The sequence below is a fragment of the Molothrus ater genome, chromosome Z, assembly GCF_012460135.2.
Source record: "Molothrus ater isolate BHLD 08-10-18 breed brown headed cowbird chromosome Z, BPBGC_Mater_1.1, whole genome shotgun sequence".
In the NCBI taxonomy this organism is placed as follows: Eukaryota; Metazoa; Chordata; class Aves; order Passeriformes; family Icteridae; genus Molothrus; species Molothrus ater.
The window spans coordinates 33,270,473-33,290,988 of record NC_050511.2 but is presented as its reverse complement, the minus strand read 5'-3'; the positions used below and the strand labels follow the sequence as shown (position 1 = coordinate 33,290,988).

The following is a 20,516-nucleotide window of genomic DNA, read 5'->3' as shown; positions in this document are numbered from 1 at the left end:
TACTTAAAAAAAGGAGTATGCTTTTATTGATCTTCATGGTCCTTGGACCAGCTTTATACTTCTGCAAGAGCAATAGGGGTAAGCCATTAGCAAATAAGAATAAGGCAAGGCAAATGGAGAATTAAAACATATCTCCAAGATATCTCCATTCTGAAGGGCGCAGAATCTTAATGTCTGAAGAGTTTTGACAAGGAGGTAAGACATTTCCTCTTTCCACAGGGCAGGTACATCACGTGTACTTTGTGTAACAGGTGTGTGCTGCTATCATAATAAAGAATAAGGACAGAGAACGCCAACAGCTTTGCTACTTTGGCTTTTGTTTTTAAGACTAAAAAACAACACGTCAGACAGTTGTAATTAAATAAGCCGCATTACTTGTACAAAAAGTTATATAAATACAAGTTTGCTGTTTTGTTTTCTCTTTAGAGAAGGAAAGCATCCTTTTAAAAAATAACCATAATCCTTATATTACTGAGATGCTGCCAAGTCACAATTCAGAAGACAGACATGTGAAATTAAGTCCACACTGTGCAGAGACAACACAGTGGCCCCACCAGATCAGATCCTTTGTGTTTATCCTGTGCACAGTTACACAGATACAATGGAACATGTGATAGCTTGAACATATTTTGCTTTTACACAAAAGAAAATCCTTCCCCATGCTGCATTTTGTTAACGAATGTATCAAAAATATCCATCACATCGTCATCATCATCATCGCTATTATTATGTTATTAAGGAATTGTCCTTCATTCCATGCATAATTATAATTTCACAAGTTAAAAACATCATCCCTCCCTCACGTCATAATCTATAAAGCACTGTGTGCACAGTGAAGCAGATCCCCAATTAAATGCAAGTGCTATTAAAATTAAGAGAAATACACTATTACTGTTGATTTTAGAGGAACAAAATTCTGGGGAGATTAAAAAACAAAATAGTTTTATCTGGACAAAATAATGTACAATTATTAATATTGCACTTTTTATACAAGAAATCCTAATAAATATACAGAAAAGATATACATTTACATACACAGAACGTAATTCTTTTTTTTTAAATAAAAAGTTGCACCAAGACTTATTTTTGAAGACCCATTTCTACCAAGAGTGTTCACTCCCAGATATGTTTTGAAGTAAGCCAATTTGAGACAATTAATGTCATGAACCTGGCACTGACCTCAATAATGGACCCCCAGTTTTATTGAAAAATCCACATACCATGAAAGCTGTACATAGCAGTACTTGAACAGCACTTCATAAATATACTACAAGGCACTAGCGCCAACAGGAGTTACAGGAGAGGCACAACCAAACCTTTCATTTAGAGAAGGTCTTGAAGCAAAACCTGAGATCAGGTAGGTCTCCTCTAAAGTTCCACAATTCTCAAACTCTCTTCTTTGTAGATTTCCTCTATTTTTTTTTTTTTTTCTGAGCAGAGCAGAGAATGTCCAGGAACTAATATCATGTAGCACTTCACTAGCTGAATATCCACTGCAGCTGGCTAGGAGGAAAGACTCATGGCCTGCATGCAAAATCATGCTGTGAGTGTGATGTTTGAGTCTCATTTTTTAGACTGTACCTTCAGGGTGTTATACATGGACTTAAAGATCTGCTTTATAGCACTCGTTTTGTTGTGGGAGGCAGCTGGAGAGGAGCAAATTTCTTAAAAATTATTTGCATTAGTCCAATGGGGCTGATGCTAAAGTGATTCTGTTTCAACTGAGTAGTAACAACCATGAAAATTCAGAATAAAGTTCTTTTCCTACCAGTTATCCAAAAGGCTTGGCTGCCAGGAAAGAGAAATTTCATGTTAACAAAATAGAAAGACCCACTTCAAGTTTTTTTCCAAAACCCCAGGTCAGAAAGTACCAGAACTTTGGGAAGTAAAGGACCTTTTTTTCTAAATAAGTCTTAGTAGGATGCAGTACGCAAAATGTCTCTTGTTTATCACGTATAACTTCTTTCTTTCCTGTCTATGCTCTCTAGGGAACAGTGTTTGCAGGTTTGTATTTAAGTCTGTCATCATACTTGTTCTCCTTTTGCTGGTTAATTATTTACATCACCATCACACCTCTGTGCTGAAGACAACCCTTAAGTCCCCAATCCTCCCTCACAAGCTCAAACTGGAAACACTTTCAAGGTGTATTTTAGACCCACTTTTGTTACAGAACATTGTTCAACTTCTCCAGACACCAGATCCTCAAAGATCACAAGGATGTCCCTTGCCTGGTGTAGGAAGGAGAGAGGGGTTTAGAAATTAAAAAGGCTTCCAATCTTGGATGTAACAAATAAGCTTATAAAGCAAACTCATGTGCTTGTGTTCTCAAGGTAGTCTAAGAGAGATGAGAGCTGCTCAGCAGAAAAAGACCTGGGGTGCTGGTCAACACCTGACTAAATGTGAGCCAGCTGTGCCCAGGTGGCCAAGGTTGCTAATGACATCCTGACCTCTATCAGCAGCAGTGTGGCCAGCAGGAGCAGGGCAGGGATTGTCCCCCTGTACTTGGCACTGGTGAGGCCACACCTCAAATCCTGTGCTCAGTTCTGGGCCCCTCACTGCAGGAAAGTCATTGAGGTGCTGGAGCATATCCCAGAGAAGGGCTACGGAACTGGTGAAAGATCTAAGACACATCCTATAAGGAAAAACTGAGGCAGCTGGGGCTGTTTAGCTGGGAAGAGGCTCAGGGGCGACCACATGGCTCTCTACAACTGCCTGAAAGGAGGTTGTAATGAGGGGGGGTCAGCCTCTTCTGCCATGTTTCAAATGCTAGGATGAGAAGAAATGGCCTCAAATTGAGGAGGGGAGGCTCAGATTAGATATTTAAAAAAAATATTCACTGAAAAACTGGCTGGGCATTGGATTAAGTTGTCCAGGGATGTGGTGGAGTCACCATCTCCAGCAGTGTCCAAGAAGAGGGTGGATGTGGCACCCAGGGATAGTTTAGGGGTGGGTATTGTAGTGCTGTTAACGGTTGGACTAGATAACCCTGAAGGTCTCCCTGGACCTTTATGATTCTGTGATTCTGTAATATGATGCTAGGTTTTGACAGTGATCCTTTTCCTCACCTGACTCTTGGTGTGTCCTGCAGGCATGTACACAGATTGAGGGGAAGCCCCATTCCTCTCATACCCATTTCTTGGTGTCATGGGTCTCTCTGACTCTTTGTGGTCTACCCTCATGACCATGTTTCTCTGCATTCTGTCTCCCAGATTCATAGTAGGGGAAACTTGTCAAGTCCCTTTACAACAATGATTTGTTAAAGGTTTTGTTTTTTTTTAAAGGGAAATAAATAAATAAAATGAAAAAGATCATTCCATCCATCTGTATTTTCTGCAAAAGCCTTTGCTCAGTGAAGAAAAGGCTGTGATCCCCTTGTTCCTCCATTTTCATCTCATCTGTCTTCAAGATTTTCCGCAAGTCCCACAGCAACGTGACTTAAATTGGGTGAGCTGGCAGAGTTTGAGCTGCTTCACTTTCTCACAGTACCTTGTGGTGTCTCTGCATTCCACTGCCAAAGGGGAAACAAGAAGGAGAGATGGTGATGAAGTTATGAACAAAGGATTTCTTACCTGAAAACATATATCCTTGGGTGGCCAAGAGGAGAACCTTTGTGTTGAGAAGTCTTACTGTGAATGTGAGCTTGACTTGCTGCAAAGACCAAATGCAAGTCCACAGGATCAATGAAGAATTGGTAGGCAACATTTACTTTCAGAGACTGGGGAAAGGGCTCCTGAAGCTGCTCCAACACTGCCAGTTTGTCATCAGCATTTTAGAAAGGCTCTAGGAGTTTCCTAACAGTTAAACCAAAGATGAAAAACTAAATTAAACTGGATACTTGTTTTAGTAGGGAGGGACACTTTGGCCAGTTTTCCACACTTGAGGAGCCAGTGTGTGGGAGTGTCACCCCAGCTGACTGGGAGTTGTTTTGAGTTTTTAGTTTTTCACAGGTCAGAAACCACCCACCATGAAGATGTTAAGACACCTTTTAAACTCCTCTAGGGCTTAGGTTCTGGTACTACTTGTACAGTTTTTGAGGCCCACAGCCTCTTGCTTTTTAGTTTGGAAAACTGTTCAGTATCCCTGCAAGACCCTGGGATTTGGGACACTTCTGTATTGCAGAAAGAGGCTGGAGCATCAGCAGAGGTCCTGCTTGATACCTGTAATCTCCCTCATTGCTTCAGCTTCCATTAGGGCCCTCCAAACTCATGAGTTTGGACCTATTAGTCCACTTTGTTGAGAGGCAGTATCAGAGCTGGTGTGAATATAGGCAAGCACATGTGGGTTCTGCTACTGCATCTGCAATGATTGCAAAGCAACTGGCTTGCAAGATAGAGGATGCGAGCATAATTTCCAAACAAGCACATTGTCTTTTCTCTTTTGTTAATTTCTTTTTTTTTTTAATTAGTAACTTTTCTAGTTCCCTGACAGGCCCAATTTGTTGTTTGTAATCTGAAAGAAAGCAGTCTTGCCTGCAGGATTTCCCATCATCCACATACCCACTGGATTTGGACTACAACCGTAAGTCTGGTTGTGATTTGTGTTTTTCCTTCTGTCTGTACCATTAATGGAAAGTTAATAATAGAATCATAGAATGGTTTTCATTGTAAGGGGACCTTGAAGATTATGTAGCTCCAAGCCTCCTGCTGTGGACAGGGATGCCTTTCACTGGACTGGGTTGCTCAGAGTCCTATCCAACCTGTTCTTGAAAACCTCCAGGGACGGGATATCTACAGCTTCTCTGGGAAACCTGTGCCACAGTCTCATCACCCCCACAGTAAAGGCTATTTCTTCCTAATATCTAAACTAAAACTACTCTGTTTCAATTTGAACCTATTCCCCCTTGTTCTGCCACTACATGGCTTTGTAAATAGTCTTGCTCCATCTTTTTTGTAAGTTCCCTTCACGTACTGGAAGTCCACAAGTAGGTCACAACCCTAAAACCGGGGCTGTACAATCCCATTTCCCTCAGCCTTTTGTCAAATGACAGGTGCTCCATCCCTCTGATTGACTTGGTGAACTTGCCCCAGAAGACTACATAAATTATTTATCTCATGCTGCTAGAAAGGAGACACAATCCCAGCACTAACACCGTTGCCAAGAGCCTCCACAATGGGCAGCAACCCTCTCTGGGATGCTGAGCTTTAGACACTGGATTTTGCACAGGGCTGGGCTGGATGTTCCCCAGGATGCCCAGCTGCAAGGTCCAGTGCTGCATTTCTGAGGGACAACTCTCCCTTCTTTCCTACTCCTGCGCCACTCAGCAGCCTCCCCTCCCTCCCCTGAGCCAAGTACCATTTTCACAGGGTGTGATGTTGCAGCGCTGCCAGTTTGCTGGTCTGGGCCTCCAGGAGCAGTGGTGCTCCATGACGGGCCTGTTGGTGCGGACGTGCACGCAGTCCACGCGCCGCGACTGGAAGCCGTAGTTCCCGCAAGTGGCCGTGCAGACGGTCCAGAGGCTGACCCTCCAGTGCACGCCACAGGCATCTGTCCAGCAGTTCTGGGTGCTCAATGGCCTGTGGGAGGAGGGAGGGAGGGAGGGACATCCATCTGTATGTCATATCCCAAAGGTAATTCACCCAGAGTACTGGGTGGAACAGATCTTCCAAAGCTGCCAGGTGAGGCCAGCAGTTTTGGATGGCTCTCAAGGACCAGACCCTCAGTGGGTGCACACTGGTATACCAACACCAGGCTAAATGACCATCTGAACTGTTTGAGGATGTGGCTGAAATGCCCTCTCCACAAAAGGCCAAACCAGAGATCTGCTAAAAGGTGAAATGAGTGGTGACCAATATGGTCCAGCAGGACTTTGTAACTTTTTTATGGCTTTACAGTCAGTGGGAACAGAACCAATTCTCTGAAACCCTTCCTTTTCTTTCAAGATAGTCTCACAGAGGATGTATAGGCACACTTGTTTCATATCTGTCACACAGGTAGTGAAAAAGCATGATCAATAATAATTTATCTACCTGTCTCATGTAAAGCAAATGTCATTACAATGTTGAAAGTGGAGCCCATCTGCAGGAAAACGAAATCTGCAGGAAAACAAAACCTTTGTTTTCTGCTAGAGTTTGTGTTTAAATAAGTGAGAAGACTGGCATCTTAAGAAGATATAGCACAGACTTGTAGTCAGGATTTGGCATGCATAGAAGATTTTCCAGTTTTCGGCCAACTGGTCTGAAGCTCCTAGGAGTAAATAGGGAACTCCAGGCTATAAGCCTGATAAGATTTGTTACATATACTGTACAGGTTGCAGCATGACCTCTTTACCACATAGGGGAAACCCATAAGTTTTCAGTTTAGTCACTAGTCCATTGAATATCTCTGAAAAGGGCTGTGAGTTCAGACATAACACATTTCTTGGTATCTACCTTGGTAAGGAACTGCATTGATCAGATGACACCGAAGTCCCATCCTTGGTCTGGCAAAATACCTGTCGGTGCTGTACAGCCAGTCGTGGTCCAATGCAAGGCCCATTACACTGCAAACACAGAAAATTCACTCAGGGGAGGTAAAAGACAGGGCAAGTTCCATTTTTTATAAAACCGCTAGTGAAATAAAGTGCATACTGCCATTCAGAGACTATTGAGAAAGTAAGAAGTTTCAACTGCTTTCTGGACTCTGCAAGCTTTGAAGGCTGACTGTGCAGCCATTTTCTGCTCCACCTCACTCTCCTCCAGCAGCATTTAAACTACATTTCTGTATCTGCTCTCTAGATGCATTACCTCTTCTCTTCAAAATTTAATCTTAAATACATCTGTTAGGGGAAATTAAATGCTGTCATGCCATTAGCCAAGAGCCTATGATCCATACAGGAAATCTCAATACATTACTTTTACTGTGCATTTTGCAGCATGTGAATTGGCCAAGTAACTAAGAATGCATTGAACCAAGGACATATTCCACTCCATTGAATAATTTAAAAGCATTGAAGGACAATAAACAAAAGCAGGAAGCACGAGGAGCACAAAAGATATGCAAGCTTTCTCCAAAATTAAGGCCATCCTAACATATTCAAGTTTAACAATTACATTTCAGTTTAACTCTCCTAATCCTCTCCTTTGATTAAAATACAACTTGGTATAGGAATGAAGCATGTATTTCTGCTATTTTAAAATTGCATCAACTATTGGAAACTGTTTTTCAAAGTGTCTGGAAATTATATCAAAGAACAAACTGAAGGTTGAAAAAGGGGTCATTAGTGTGAATCACTATCTTAAAACACCATGGGATTACACAGTGGAGAACAAAATGCCAGGAACGTTAAATGAAGGAAAGGAACTAATTCTAGACATAGGGCTAGAGCAGGTAGGCTGTTTATTTTCTTTGTGAGCTGGGAAAGCTGATTGCTACACTTGTGCAATGGGTGAGCTGATGCCCCATAATACCACCAAGCAATGTAATACTGAACCAGTGGTACATTTTTAACTACGTGTAACAGTCCTCTGGCTTGGAGACTAGGCAGTATGCAACCATGTGGAACCTGAATCCTTTTTTTGTAAGCTAGGTAGAATAAATATTATATCACAATGCATAGAGATTAGGTCTAAAATTCAGAAATTAATTCTGAATGAACTGATTGTCTCAGCTGAGTATGATATCATGGGGAATAATATAGCCCATAATGGTTTTTGCAAAGATGATCTGATCCTTTCCTGAAATTTCATAGGGAGTGAAAATTTTCTTCTTTGATATAAAGTGATAATTCCAAATTTAACTTGTATTACAATAACTCAATCACCTTTCAAGATTTAAACAAAGGTGTTTTCAAGCAGTTAATAATTACACATTCTAGTAGCTGAAGGCACTTTTTACTACCAACATTATAAAAGACCCTGATGCAACGCAATCGGCTAAGAGAAAATTTGAAGATCTGCAAAGCAGCAGGAAGTAGTTTGAAAATGCTTTTAGCCCTCCATTCTGCCTTTCATCATGAAGCAAGTCAAGAAACTTCACACTTTTTGGTATTCTCAGGCAACATCAGCAACTTTGTAAAACTGAATTATTGCACAGTCCTCCTGCCTTCAACCTTATCACAATCATCAGTCCTGAATCCAGCCAGTCAAGACTGAAGCACTCTCACAGGCTGGTAAGGGGAATTAAGACTTGAAGAAGGCTATTTCCCAGATGTGTCAAAAATCACTGTAACAAGGAGCTGCAGATCATTCTGCTGGAGGACACAGGGGTCTGCAGTAAAAGCCCTGTTCATCAGCATGTTCATGTTCATGTGCGTTTCTAGTGATTGTGAGAAGCTACAGAAATCCAAGCAGGCAGTGCATCATATACAGAAAGAAGGACCTGAACAAATCAGTGCCTGCCTCAAAAGCCTGCAAACTATAACCTGAAGACACTAGGTTGAAAAATCACTACTCTCATTTTCTGTCTCTTTTTCTAGCCCACACTATGGGACTGTCCTTGGAATGCTACTTTGTTCCTTACCTGGTCCCAGGAGGAGGCTGCCCACTCAACACAGGGCTGCCTGTTACAGCTCTGTGTGTCCACAGGGCGCTTGGACACCTGGGCACAGGCCTCGTTGGACACTGGGACAGAGCTGCCTTTGGCTGTCAGGCGCTGGCATGTCACTCGCCGTGTCTGTAGGCCTCCACCACAGCTCTGTGTGCAAGGAGACCAGGATGTCACCATCCACCTGGGAGAGAAAGCAGAACAGGTCAGGGAGCAGGCACGTGCCGCTGTCTGCAGGATCCTCAGCATCAACTGGTCTTTGTCAACTGGACCATTGGGCATGTGCCATTGGGCACAATTGGCTCATTAAGGGCATGATCCTGGAACATCTGAGTGCCTCAGCCTCCCACAGTTTTCACTAGAAACGGTTCAGAGGATGAAAACTGAGAAAATGGCAGCTTTTTCATGAATTTATCTTTCTCAATGCTCTTTGGGCCCAGAATTAATTTTCTTGCCCTTAAAGCTGTTTTTAGAGGCTTAGTAAATACCTGTATCCCTGACAGAGGGGCTGGGCAAGTCTGCTCTTACACCATGGTGCCATGGAGGCCTCAGTCACAAGCTGCAGTACAATGCTAGGACTAGCCCAGCAGCACTCCTTAGTAGGGAAAACTATCTCTGTGTAATTGCTGGAGTAGCTCACAGGCCACTTCAAACTTGTGAGAGAACAGCCAAAAGCCTGCTGGGTCCTGCTGGTGCCTGCCTCCTCTGTTGTATCCCTGACAGCTGGCATAATCCAGAAAAGCCTGAACATTGCTCAGGAGCAGTTATCCCAGGGAAGGAAGGACAGTAGTCCTCTTTCCTCTTAAGCTCAGACCATGCATTTACCAGTTGAGGCTGAGGCTCTGAAGTCCTGTGTACTGGCATTTAAAAAATCCAGTCAAACTAGCTAAAAGGTTGTACATAACAGAAAATAATAGTCTAATGCATTTTGTCACTGTAAAGATCATTAGGTGAAACACTTATACAGTCAGGTTTGGGAAAGCCTTAGGTAGGAATAGGGAGAATGCAACTGATTGTTAGTTTTCTGAACAGTTTTATGGTCAAGCCAGCAGTTTGCTTCATTAAGTTTCTGGATACTTGGCAGGATCTGTGTGGTTTTGGGAGTAAAATACTGCCTATCACGTCCCTCACCAGCAGTGTTTATGATTACTTTACAAAATAGCCAACAGGCATTCCCCAGTCCCATGGAGAGACATCCGTTTCTATTTCTCTGTCTTCTGCGGGTGATTAACTCCAGTGGCCTCAGAAACAAGTATAAACAAACATATTCCCAACCTGGAAAACAAGAACACTGGTACTTTTATGCAGTTGGGTGAGGCTGAACCTGCAATTTCCGCACTGCTTAAAAAGCTCTGGTTGGCATGTCAATCAACTTTTATTTCCAAGCTTAAATCTCAGCAGTTTCTCAGGAGCTGAGGGAGGATTTGGGTTTGTGTTACAATTCAGGGAAGGTATAAAAAGACATAAGCCATTCCAATGGAATTTATTGTCAACAGCAAGGAAAACTGCTGCTAATGAGCATGTTTCATATTTCATCAAATCTCTTTTGGTTTCTTTCTTATGACTCAGTTGGCAACTCAGGAAACATTTGCCTACAAAGAAGAGTAGGAATATATTTTAAAAGGTAATTAAACAGAAACTTGCAATATGCCCAAGACACAGCAAGAGTGGTGAATCTGGCCACTTCTCATCAGGTTGCTTAGTACCTCTACCTTGCCTCAGCTTAGACTTTTTTTAAAACAAGTCCCAAATCGCTGTTGAATGAGTGAATGTCTGTTGAATGAGGGAAGCTGTACTAAATTTCTCTTGAGATGCTCACTACACTTAAGTGCTTGTATACTGAAACATAACACATCCAAATTGGAAATAAGGGAGAGGAGGGAATAACACCATGAAAAATATGGTAAAACATGTTTACACAACTCAGCTAAGGTGATACTGAAATGCAGAAACAGGACATTTTTAATATGGAGGGAGCATAACACTACACTGACTCTCTGGATAAGCTCAAGACGTACTCTTGTTTGCACTAAAGTGCGCCAAAAAAAAAAAAAGACTTTGTGAGGGGTGAAGTCTGAGAATCATTTATGTTGGAAATGATCTTGACTATCGTCAAGTCCAACCATTAACCCAGGAAATGCCAAGTCCACCATAAAACCATGCCCCTAAGCACCACATCCATGTATCTTTTAAATTTGTCCAAGGATGATGACTAAATTACTTCCCTGGGCTAACTGTTCCAATGGTTGGCAACCCTTTCCATAATGAATTTTTCCCTAACAGCCAATCTAAACCTCTCCTGGTGCCACTTGAGGCTGATTCCTTTTGTCTTGTCACTTGTCACTTGGAAGAAGAGGCTGACGCCTAGCTTACTACAGCCTCCTTTCAGGCAATTGCAGAGAGTGGTGAGATCTCCTGGGCCCCATTTTCTCCAAGATAAACAACCTCAGCTTCCTCAGGCACTTCTCATGGGACTTGTACTCTAGACCATTCACTAGCTTCTCTGTCCTTCCTTCTTGTAGTGAGGGGTCAGAATTGGACACAGTAGTTGAGATATGCCAGAGGAAGACCTATGTGTAGCCAGAAGTTTTTCAAGCTGTCCTAGCTCATTTGTATATAGCAGTAAGTAAAAACCAGGGGACTACAAGGGTAGAGAGTTACAATTCCAAAGCCACCACAAGCTAGCAGACTCCAAACAGAGGCAGAACTCAGCCCCCTTCATGCCTACTAGATCTTATGAGATGTGCCCATTTTACAAAAGATATTTTCACCCTGCTAAGGTAATACTTTGCAGCTGCAGCTACAGCTACAGTCCTGCCTGTATTGATTTCCAAGCAACAAAAAAACTCAGAATAAAATAACGAAATAGCTGCTAAACTTAGCTTCTTGTCTGTTATATTGTTGGGGCAAACTGCTATGAAGCCAAAAAAGAAATGATCCTACAGGTCTTGGGTGACAAAATTTCCATGCATTCAGTGCTCAGAACAAGCATGAAATTTATAACAAACATAGGGTGTGACCCAAGACATTGCAAGCTGTGAATTCTCTTTCTACCTTGTACTGTCAAAGTTTTCCACTAATACTGCTACAAAATCCCAACTGTCTGGATTTAGCACTCAAAAACTCCCTTTTAGCCATGACTTCTCCAAACAGGCGCCAGAGAAGCTGCAGTGGTGTGATGACCCGCACAGAGAACTCTTCCAGCACATCTTAAATGCATGTAAGCTACTTCCACACGAGACAGACGAACCGTGAAGGGCAGTCTCTCCTGTTGCACGCGAGGGGCTGCAGAGATGGCTGGGGGGTTTCTCTGCAGAAGGATGTGTTGACCTCGGCCCCATCCAGTAAGCACCTCAGCTGGGGCAGCTGCAGCCCTCTGTGGCCGCAGGAAGCCGAACAAGCTGTCAGTTTGTCCACCGACCACCGGTACTCTGCCAGGAAGTGTGGGAGAGGCATGTTAGCACTGGAAAACTGATGCTAGGGGTATAATTAGAATGGAGAGGTTTGAAGATGTTCTGCAGGGTGAAACACAGGGACACAGTGAAAAGGAAATGCCTACAACCTGCAAGGCACCCGATTCAAACCCCTGACTGCCTTTGGTGTAACAAACCCAGTTTTTTGGTGCTTAGAGGCATCAGGCATGGAAAGTTAATAACATAGTATGGCAGTTAAGTGAAGCCAGATACCAGTGAACATCTGTATTTTTAAAGGTGTGTTACTTAATGAAGATATGTTTAGCTGTAGTTCCCAGCAGTATCTATGACTCTATCATGTTGAAACACCATATCTCTTACCAGACAGTTCACACAGATCATTTGTGAAGATAAATGTGGGAATAGCAACACATGCACAATTTTATAGCAAAATTGAAGGAATAGTTAAATTCTTCACCTCTCCATCTCTGACAACTGGAGCAATGAAAGCTGCATGTTCTGTTCCACCCAGCTACACCACAGTGTTCTTGTGGCTTTATCATCTTTTCTAGGAGATCACTAACAAAAACAGTTCCAGAACTTTTACAAGTGAAGGGTTTTCAAGGAAGAAGAGACTGTGAAACACTGACCTTCATGTATTGATAGAGGGGCTTCTGTTTTAAGAGGTTTAAACTCTGCCACCTCTGTCTTGAATTTCTGGACAAGAAAATTGTCCAGGCTCAATGTAAGTATAGCTTGAATCACAAAGGCGTGTTTTGTGCTCAGCAGGGCAGAAATATCTAGTGTCATTTTGATAAAGTAAAACCTTAGACACTGTAATGTACCCAACAATCCTGCAAGTCTATGTCCATGACAAGAAATCATTAAGACATCTTTTTCCTGATAAGCATGGTGATGAATTCAGAGGGGAGAAGTTCAGGATGAGAAAGGCAGTGCAGGGAATTGCATGGCAAGAACTTTCCGGGGTGAAATGACTGAAACTGAAGAGTTACCTTGTATAGCCAGGGTCATTACTTGTGTGAGTGAGCCAGCCTCATTCTGAGCAAGGCAGCTGAATTCACCATCAGTGAAATCACTGACATTGAGTATATGAAGAATCCGTCCTGCTGCCTGGAGTTGATGCTGCAGGCTGAGAGGCTCACCAGAGTAAAGCCAGGTGATGTTTGGGGTTGGATGCCCATCGACAGCACAACCTAAAAAACAGGTACGTGAGAAAAACCTGCTGATTACTAAACCAGGTATATGCTTTGAAGTGGTCAAAATTAGGAGAAATAGTTGATTCCATCCCATTTTCTCCTCACTTTCTCATAATGATAAAAAGTAATTCTGTAATAAGGAATACCTTCTCATCATCTAGAATAAAATCCAAGAGACAGATAATCTGCAAATTGGAAAATCTATGATTAGTTTGGAATTACTTATATCAGACCTTCTAAGGTTCCCACTTTTTTGATTATCCTCATTTTGGCATTGAAGAAGGTGGGATAGGGGAGCTATAAACCTGGCATAAACTCAAGGACCATTCTTGAACATGCAATACAAATGCAACTTGATCTTCAAATTTGCTACATAAGCCACAGGACCACCTTCTTCTTACTCTTTCTTTTTTAAACATTTTAAAATGTTATTTATTGTTTCTGTTATATTAAAAGTCAGAAATTTTTGTTACACACACAAAAAAAAAATCTGTTGGAAAACCAAAGAGATAAAATTGAGCCTTTACAGGTTTGGTTGTGTTGTGGTTTGTTTGTCTGTTGTGTTTTTTTTTTTTTTCTTTTTTATCACAGCAGAAACAGCAACTGAAACACCCTGAAGTTCTAAAGCATTGTGTGAGATCTATGGATCAGCAGCGCAGATGATGCAATTTAAATTCTCAGTGAGTTCTTTGTCTGCTGGCCTGAAGGAAGTGTATCTACAAGACACTTTTTACTGTAGTTCTCATATCAGCTGAACACTTTGCCAGTTTCACGATGAATTGCAGGAAATCTGTGAGACTCGTGTAACTTGAGAAAGCCAGCTAAGTTTTTTGCCTATTTCCTGGGGAAAAATTAAGAACTAGGTGATTTCCATAGCATAACACATCCCCACCAATTGCAGGGGTGGGGAGGCAGAAACACTGTATGTGAGGGATGGCATATTTTACTAGGAGTGCTTCTAGTTTAGGCTTGTCCTGCACTGATATGTATGTCACTGAGACATGAAAAGTCTCTTAGTTTCTGCAAATGTAACCTATTCTGATGGTTAGTTGGTTATAGTGAAGGTTTATATATTTCTTTTATATTAACATGTATGTGCATGAATGACTATATTGTATACAAAATCCCTTCTGAAAGAACTATCTTGTATAAGCAAACATAACATATATACATCAACTTTCACGTAAGTACTGCTCAAAAGGAATGGGATAAAAAAAGGAAGAGTATGAATTTAAAATACTGAAAAGACGAAGGAAGAATCCATCAGCTGGTATTTCAATACTGCCATCTCCATGTAATTTGATTACTATTTATTATTCACTGAGACAAATGAAAATGTGAATGTGAAATCTCTGTAGCTGCACTACACAATTAATAGATTCTGCAACATGACATTTTTGTTACTGCTCTTCCTTCCATTCTTATTGGTCTACCTGAGGAGAACTTTAACATATACTGGGCAAGTAAAGTTTCTACAATAAAATACCATTGCCATTAATCTGCTCAGGAAGGTTGAAGGGTTTGATTTTCAAACATCATTAAGACCAAATCCTCAACTTAAGGAACTCGTTACTTCATTTAGGAACCCTTGTGACCCTTTTGAATTTGGTTTTACCTGTAAAATAACACTAGGGGACTGGGTTACTATAGTCTTTACTTTTGTGCTTTTTGCTAGGAATCATACCTCCAACCACACTATTCCTATGACAGAAGATACTCTCTTGCCCAGCAAAACTGAAGTTCTCTTGCTTATAAAGCAGAAGGTCTCACACAAGGTGGAAGATGCCAGTGGTGACCTGTGCTATGCCCCAGCCATTTGCATGCTGAGGGGCAGATCCAGACACTGGGGAGAAACTGTCTGCCACTGGGGCTCTCACTGAAGCAGTGGCTACATGAGTCTTTGCTGGTTCCCTGTTGCTGTCAAACCCTGCCCGTATGCACAGTGGGGAAGGGTGTGGGCTGGATACAGCTGCCCACTGGGACTCATTCACTCTGTGAAACTGGTATTTCAGAGAGCAAGGGCTCCCTGGCAAAAGACTGACATGTGCACAGTAGACTCTGCAGTCACAATGACAAAGTTGTACTGGAAACGCAAATAAATGCTTAAAAATAAGGAAAAAGGGGGAATAAAAAGGCAGAAGGACAGAGTGCAGATTGCCCCCGGTGATTTCACCTCTTCCCTTTTTTCACTTGTATTTATAGGGGTGAAGAGTCCGCTATTTGTTTTAATTTCTTTGGCAAGGTCTAATACAGTTTTATCCTTGGCAGTTATCTCTACCCAGCACTCCCTTCCTGACAACAAAGACACAGCATTCTCTGCTGCTCATTCCCTGTCCCTAATTTTGTAAGGGATAAATTTTTCTATTTATTCCTGCTGTTTCATTTTTTTTCCACTTCTGTGCTGAAAAATAACTTTTGCAGTTTCCGAGACAATAATTCTCAAGTAAGTGAGTGACATGAAAGGTTTTAGCCTTATAGTTTAAAGGCTGCCTAAGTAAAAACAATGAAAGACAAAGGAATATAGAGGAAATGGACAAACTTAAAAAGTGGCTCTATGGCTTTTGCCTAGATTATTCCAATTCTTTTGTAGTTTATTTGTCCTTTAAGACTAGTGTAGTGATTTCCACAGGTCAGCATACAGCCACGACAATTAAAGCAAGCATGCTGTGAGCCCAGTTTTATTGTTTGCATTTGCAAGACTCTGCAGAGGGTAAATGCAGAAAGCAGAAAGGTCAGCCTGATGCTACACACAGATGAGATCAAGCTGAATTCAGCATGCAGATGGTCCTGGTTCATGCTGTTTTTCTTTTAAAAAAATATTGTTAGGAAAAACACTACCGTCTTAGTACTGACTATTTTACTAGTCTTACATAGTATTTCTTCTTCCAAAATGTATATATAAAATATTAACTGAAGGAACAGCCAGTAATCAGTAATATGGGGGAAAACTCCCCAAAGCTATTGCCTAGATATGCACTACCAGTGCGTAATTATTACTTAACAGTAAAACTTTACTAATACTTATCACTCACATTTCACAAGTGACATCTCCTATACATTTCCCATGTGGATTCATAGGCTGTGGATAATATTTTTAGCATAGTAAGTGAGAGCTAGAGCACAATAAAATCACATGTTCCATCAAAATCTCCTTCTTATCTTCCAGGAATAATTTAATGCAGATTACTAATGGTATTAAAGCAATAAATGTAATGCTGCTACAGGACTTGAAACACGACAGTATTTCCACTCTAAACTCTACATTTAAGGAAATAAAGTATGCTTTCAAATTAGAAACCAGATTAAGGATGAAGTAAAATGCTTTGAACAAACTGTGGAGAAGCCAGATACCAATCTGAATAGATTACAAGTGTGGTGCTGAACTACTGTGTTGTGGCTGACACTGTGCTACTGTGTTCACACTATGCAGGTGATCACTGGTAGTGGGAAACAGTTTCCCAGTTTCCTGTCAGGGTTTATTTTCTCCTTAGCTGACTGAAATGAGAAATGCACATTAAATGGATTGGAGTTAAAATTCAATTCCATCCTGTATGTAAAAAAAGGATGAAAAATTGATAGGATGTATTCAACTTTTAAACCAACTGAAGGGAGGTAAGACCATGTCTGAAAGTCATATGTATGTAATACCTGTTTTGCTGAAGAGGCAAAACTAAGAGACATCTCTTTGTAGTTTGACTTATGGGGAAAGATCTTTCAATATACTATAAAGTGACAGACACTTGACTGTTTGCTATTATGCAAATTGTTTCTCATTGCCTTCACACACTGAATGAAATAAAATTTACAAAAAGCAATGGAATCTGAAAAAAAACCCTTAAGAAAGAATTAATATTTTTATAAATAAAACTTTTACTTATAATTTTTTAAGGGAATGCAAATAACATGAATTTATGCTAGACAAGGAAAATGAAATATTTAGGAATTCTTGAAATAAGCCAATTGAGTTGATAACAGTAGCACTTAAAAAAAAAAAAAAAGAAAAAAAAAGAAGGTATTTAAATAACTATTTATGGCTCCAAAGGTGCAGTTGAAACATACTATACTAAACATATGACATGGGTTTTAACAGTTCTCAAAACACCTCAACTGGTTACCCAAGGTAACACATGCCACACATGTTGTCGTTATTAGGTATCACTTACATTGCATTGCAAATATACCTGGTATTCAACCAAAATTGAGTCAGGCTCATTCCCAGCCCCACAGTGGCTGTAAAAAGTGTTCCCAAATACACAGACACATGGTGGGGCCATTAAAAAGCAAGGGAATTTTCAAGCTCTGGTAGTACTGCTTCCTAAAACTTAGTCTGACAACAGAAATTCTACACACCGAGAATCATGTATTAAGGACTGTTCTGAACACAATCTGCAACAGCAAATCAAAAATCAAAGCCTACAATAATGGATACAGCATATTTAAATGACCACCTAAGCTACCTTTGATAGTTCTTAGTTCTGCCATTAACTTATTAAGTTCATGACAAAAACACAAAAGGAGTTAAACTGTAAACTTTTACCCCACCACTGCCACAGCTCCAGGTTAAGTGTCCATTTATGGGAGAAAAATGGCAGTCAGATGAGACTCATGGAACAAGCACTGAACAACAGTACAGCACAAGGAGTTCAACAAAAGATAGAGCAAGAGCTGGCACACAATGCAATTATCAAGTGGTAAATGTCAGTGCTGCTGTAGAAGTTTTTCTTTGTTTCATAACCCAATATAAACTTGCTACATTTTGAAACAGCATCTCAGGTGGCACTTGGAAAATAAAAAATGCAGAGCAGACGAGGTAGAGGGCAGATGGTTTGGGAAAGAAAGTGATGCTTGCTCCAGAGAGGCTGTAACTTCTGCCCTTCTGAGAGATGTGAGAACTATCATGGAGGGACGGGTTGCTTCAAAACTTGTAATCGAGAAGTCCTCTAGTCATCATGTGAGAAATCCCATAGCATTTCAAACCCCCTTAATACTTACTCTAGAATAATTCTCAAATTTTGCAAGAGTCTAAAAGATCATTTATGTGAAGAAAGCTGGCAGAAGGGGAGGTCTCCATATCAGGACACCCTCAGCAAGTCTGATACTTCTATGTAGCCACAAGGATTTTTCTCAGTGGAACACTGCATTACTTTTATTAGAAAAAAATCTAGGTCAGTGATTCAGATAAAGCTTAGAGACAAAAGTTCAAGGGGTGTAACTCTTACAACAAGCTCAAAATTCAGCAAAGTGATATTATTTTATATGGAAGCATTTTTGACCTCTACTATAGATCAGTTGTTGTCAGATTAGATCATTCATGGCACAAAACAGCAGGCAGGAAAAAACTCAAAGCAGCAGATTGCCTAGAGGACATCACTCTTTGGATCCTGTGTTCAGAGCTTGGCAGTGGCTGGACTAGTGTCTGATTGCCTGAAAAACAAACACTGTTCTAATGTAGTCAAAATTTTCAACCATTCAGAGGTATCATCATGTAATTTTTAACCCAAAATGTACATGGTGTGTATATGCAAAAGAAAAGCCACACATTTCAATGCAATCCTACAGTGTAGTCTGACATAGTCTGCTGTACTCTGATGTAGAAGGAAGATCCTGCAACACTCTGTGAACTTTATACAATATTTAGGATGTAATCAATGTGATAGTATATTATCAGGCAATTAAATGCAAAGATAATGGCACATTTTCTTGATCTTAATTTTAATTCTAGTCTATACAGAAAGGTCATCTACCTACCTGGGAATTCTCACACATACAGACTTTTCACCGAGACAAAAATTGAAAGAACCAGATGACAGAAATAAGGCTATCCCATGAATGTACCTGGTACTTAATCCTCATCACACTAGACATAATGTTTATCAAATAAATTTGCTAAAAAATATTCTACAACTTATTTTCAAACATGATGGCCAATTTATTACAGAGAATGAGGAGGGAAAAAATTACATAGTGCAAAATACCTTCTCAGATATTCATGATTTTATCTGAATCCTAATGCACAGCTTCTGCAGCTGTCTTTTTCCTTAAGGGGAGCACAGATGCCACCTTAGCTGCAATTACTCACAAATTTTATTTTTGCCAGCTTTGTGCAGATTGCAAATTATTTTGCATTTCTTCTTCAAATTTTAATTCAGCAATAATTCCGAAATATAGGAAAATTAAAAACAGGCTCATGGTAAAGATGGGAAGAGCAGAGTGAAATTACAAGAAAACATACCCTTGCTCTTGAGTATATCAGCAAACTGAAGAAATTTGTACTGATGAGATCAGTTGTGTTTATTGGGATAATTTATTGCTTTTCACACTGATTTTTGAACAAGTGTCAGTCCTATGGAGCCAGATGTTGTGGCACAATTCTTAGCAAGCAATTGCAGCATTGACTTCTCTGGCTCTGCTTGAAAGAGTTTGATCCTGACATTAGTCTATCTATCTGATCTGGTTCTTCTCCTAAATTAGTCAGCTGTACATTTGGCTCACTATAATGCATCAAGAACATGCAGAAACGTCTAGGTTAATTTTTCTGTCTGCTATCATGTCTACATAACCCTTAAACCTACTGGCAAGTACTAGTCAGAAGCTAGTCAGTACTAGTCTGAGATAATAAAAAAAACTGACGCCCACCCTGAACTCTGGGCTTTGGCACCAAGGGAGTTGGACCTCTTAAATATGTAATTTATTCAAACTCAGAAGGCTGACCATTCCAAAGAAGGTGACTCTTTTTTGATTCTGCTTTCTGGCTGGTCTTCTGGGAACCTAAGCAATTCTACTGGAAAATGAGTGGGATATGCCACTGCCAGTAAAATAAAAATGAGAATGAAATACATTAAATTTGGTACAGAGAAATCCTTTGTACCTTTTGAGTGAAAAAGTTTTTATCGCTTTGTCTTAGAAAGAGCTGCATTTCAAATATTGATATTTGCAGAACAAGACTTTGTTGTGCAGCTGGTCATCTTCTGAAGTAGTAGTGAAATTGACAGCAAAACTGCTCTAATTCTGTGGTCATTTGGGATAATATATAAAACCAGAATGAAACCTGCTTTTTAGGACTATGTTTGCAGTGCTGACAGTAAAATCACGTTCTAATTTGTGAAGTGAGTAAATATGGAAGTAATCAAGGAGAACACTATAAATACAGTGCAGCAGTATTCCCCCTTTTTTTTTTACAACTGATTGTACTTTTCTGGTCATAGAAAAATATACTTTGTGATCTAACTTCAGATTAATTTTCAGTATCCCTTACAAGTAAGGAGGGATGGGAACCAGAGTTCAAATAATTGCCTAGGCTTTTCCCCATTTATTCATATTATCAGATTCCCAACAATACCATTTTTCTTCTGCCTTCTTTACTTCAGCCTGAAATTTTACAGGGAGTACTACATGTTCATATTCCTAGAAGTATTAATTTCTGAAA

The 20,516-nt window shown here is 40.5% G+C and overlaps 1 protein-coding gene across 1 annotated transcript in view; it reads right to left on the bottom strand.

Moving 5' to 3' along the window:
* The window catches only part of ADAMTSL1 (ADAMTS like 1), a 175,248-nt gene continuing 154,732 nt past the window's right edge, over positions 1-20,516 (bottom strand). Inside the window, exons 24-29 of the mRNA XM_036403753.2 lie at positions 12,887-13,087; positions 11,711-11,891; positions 8,437-8,644; positions 6,369-6,478; positions 5,293-5,513; positions 1-3,508 (exon numbers count right to left, since the gene is read on the bottom strand). Coding sequence (XP_036259646.1) covers positions 3,402-3,508; positions 5,293-5,513; positions 6,369-6,478; positions 8,437-8,644; positions 11,711-11,891; positions 12,887-13,087 — 1,028 coding nt within the window. The 3' untranslated portion in view covers positions 1-3,401. The remainder of the gene's footprint in view (positions 3,509-5,292; positions 5,514-6,368; positions 6,479-8,436; positions 8,645-11,710; positions 11,892-12,886; positions 13,088-20,516) is intronic.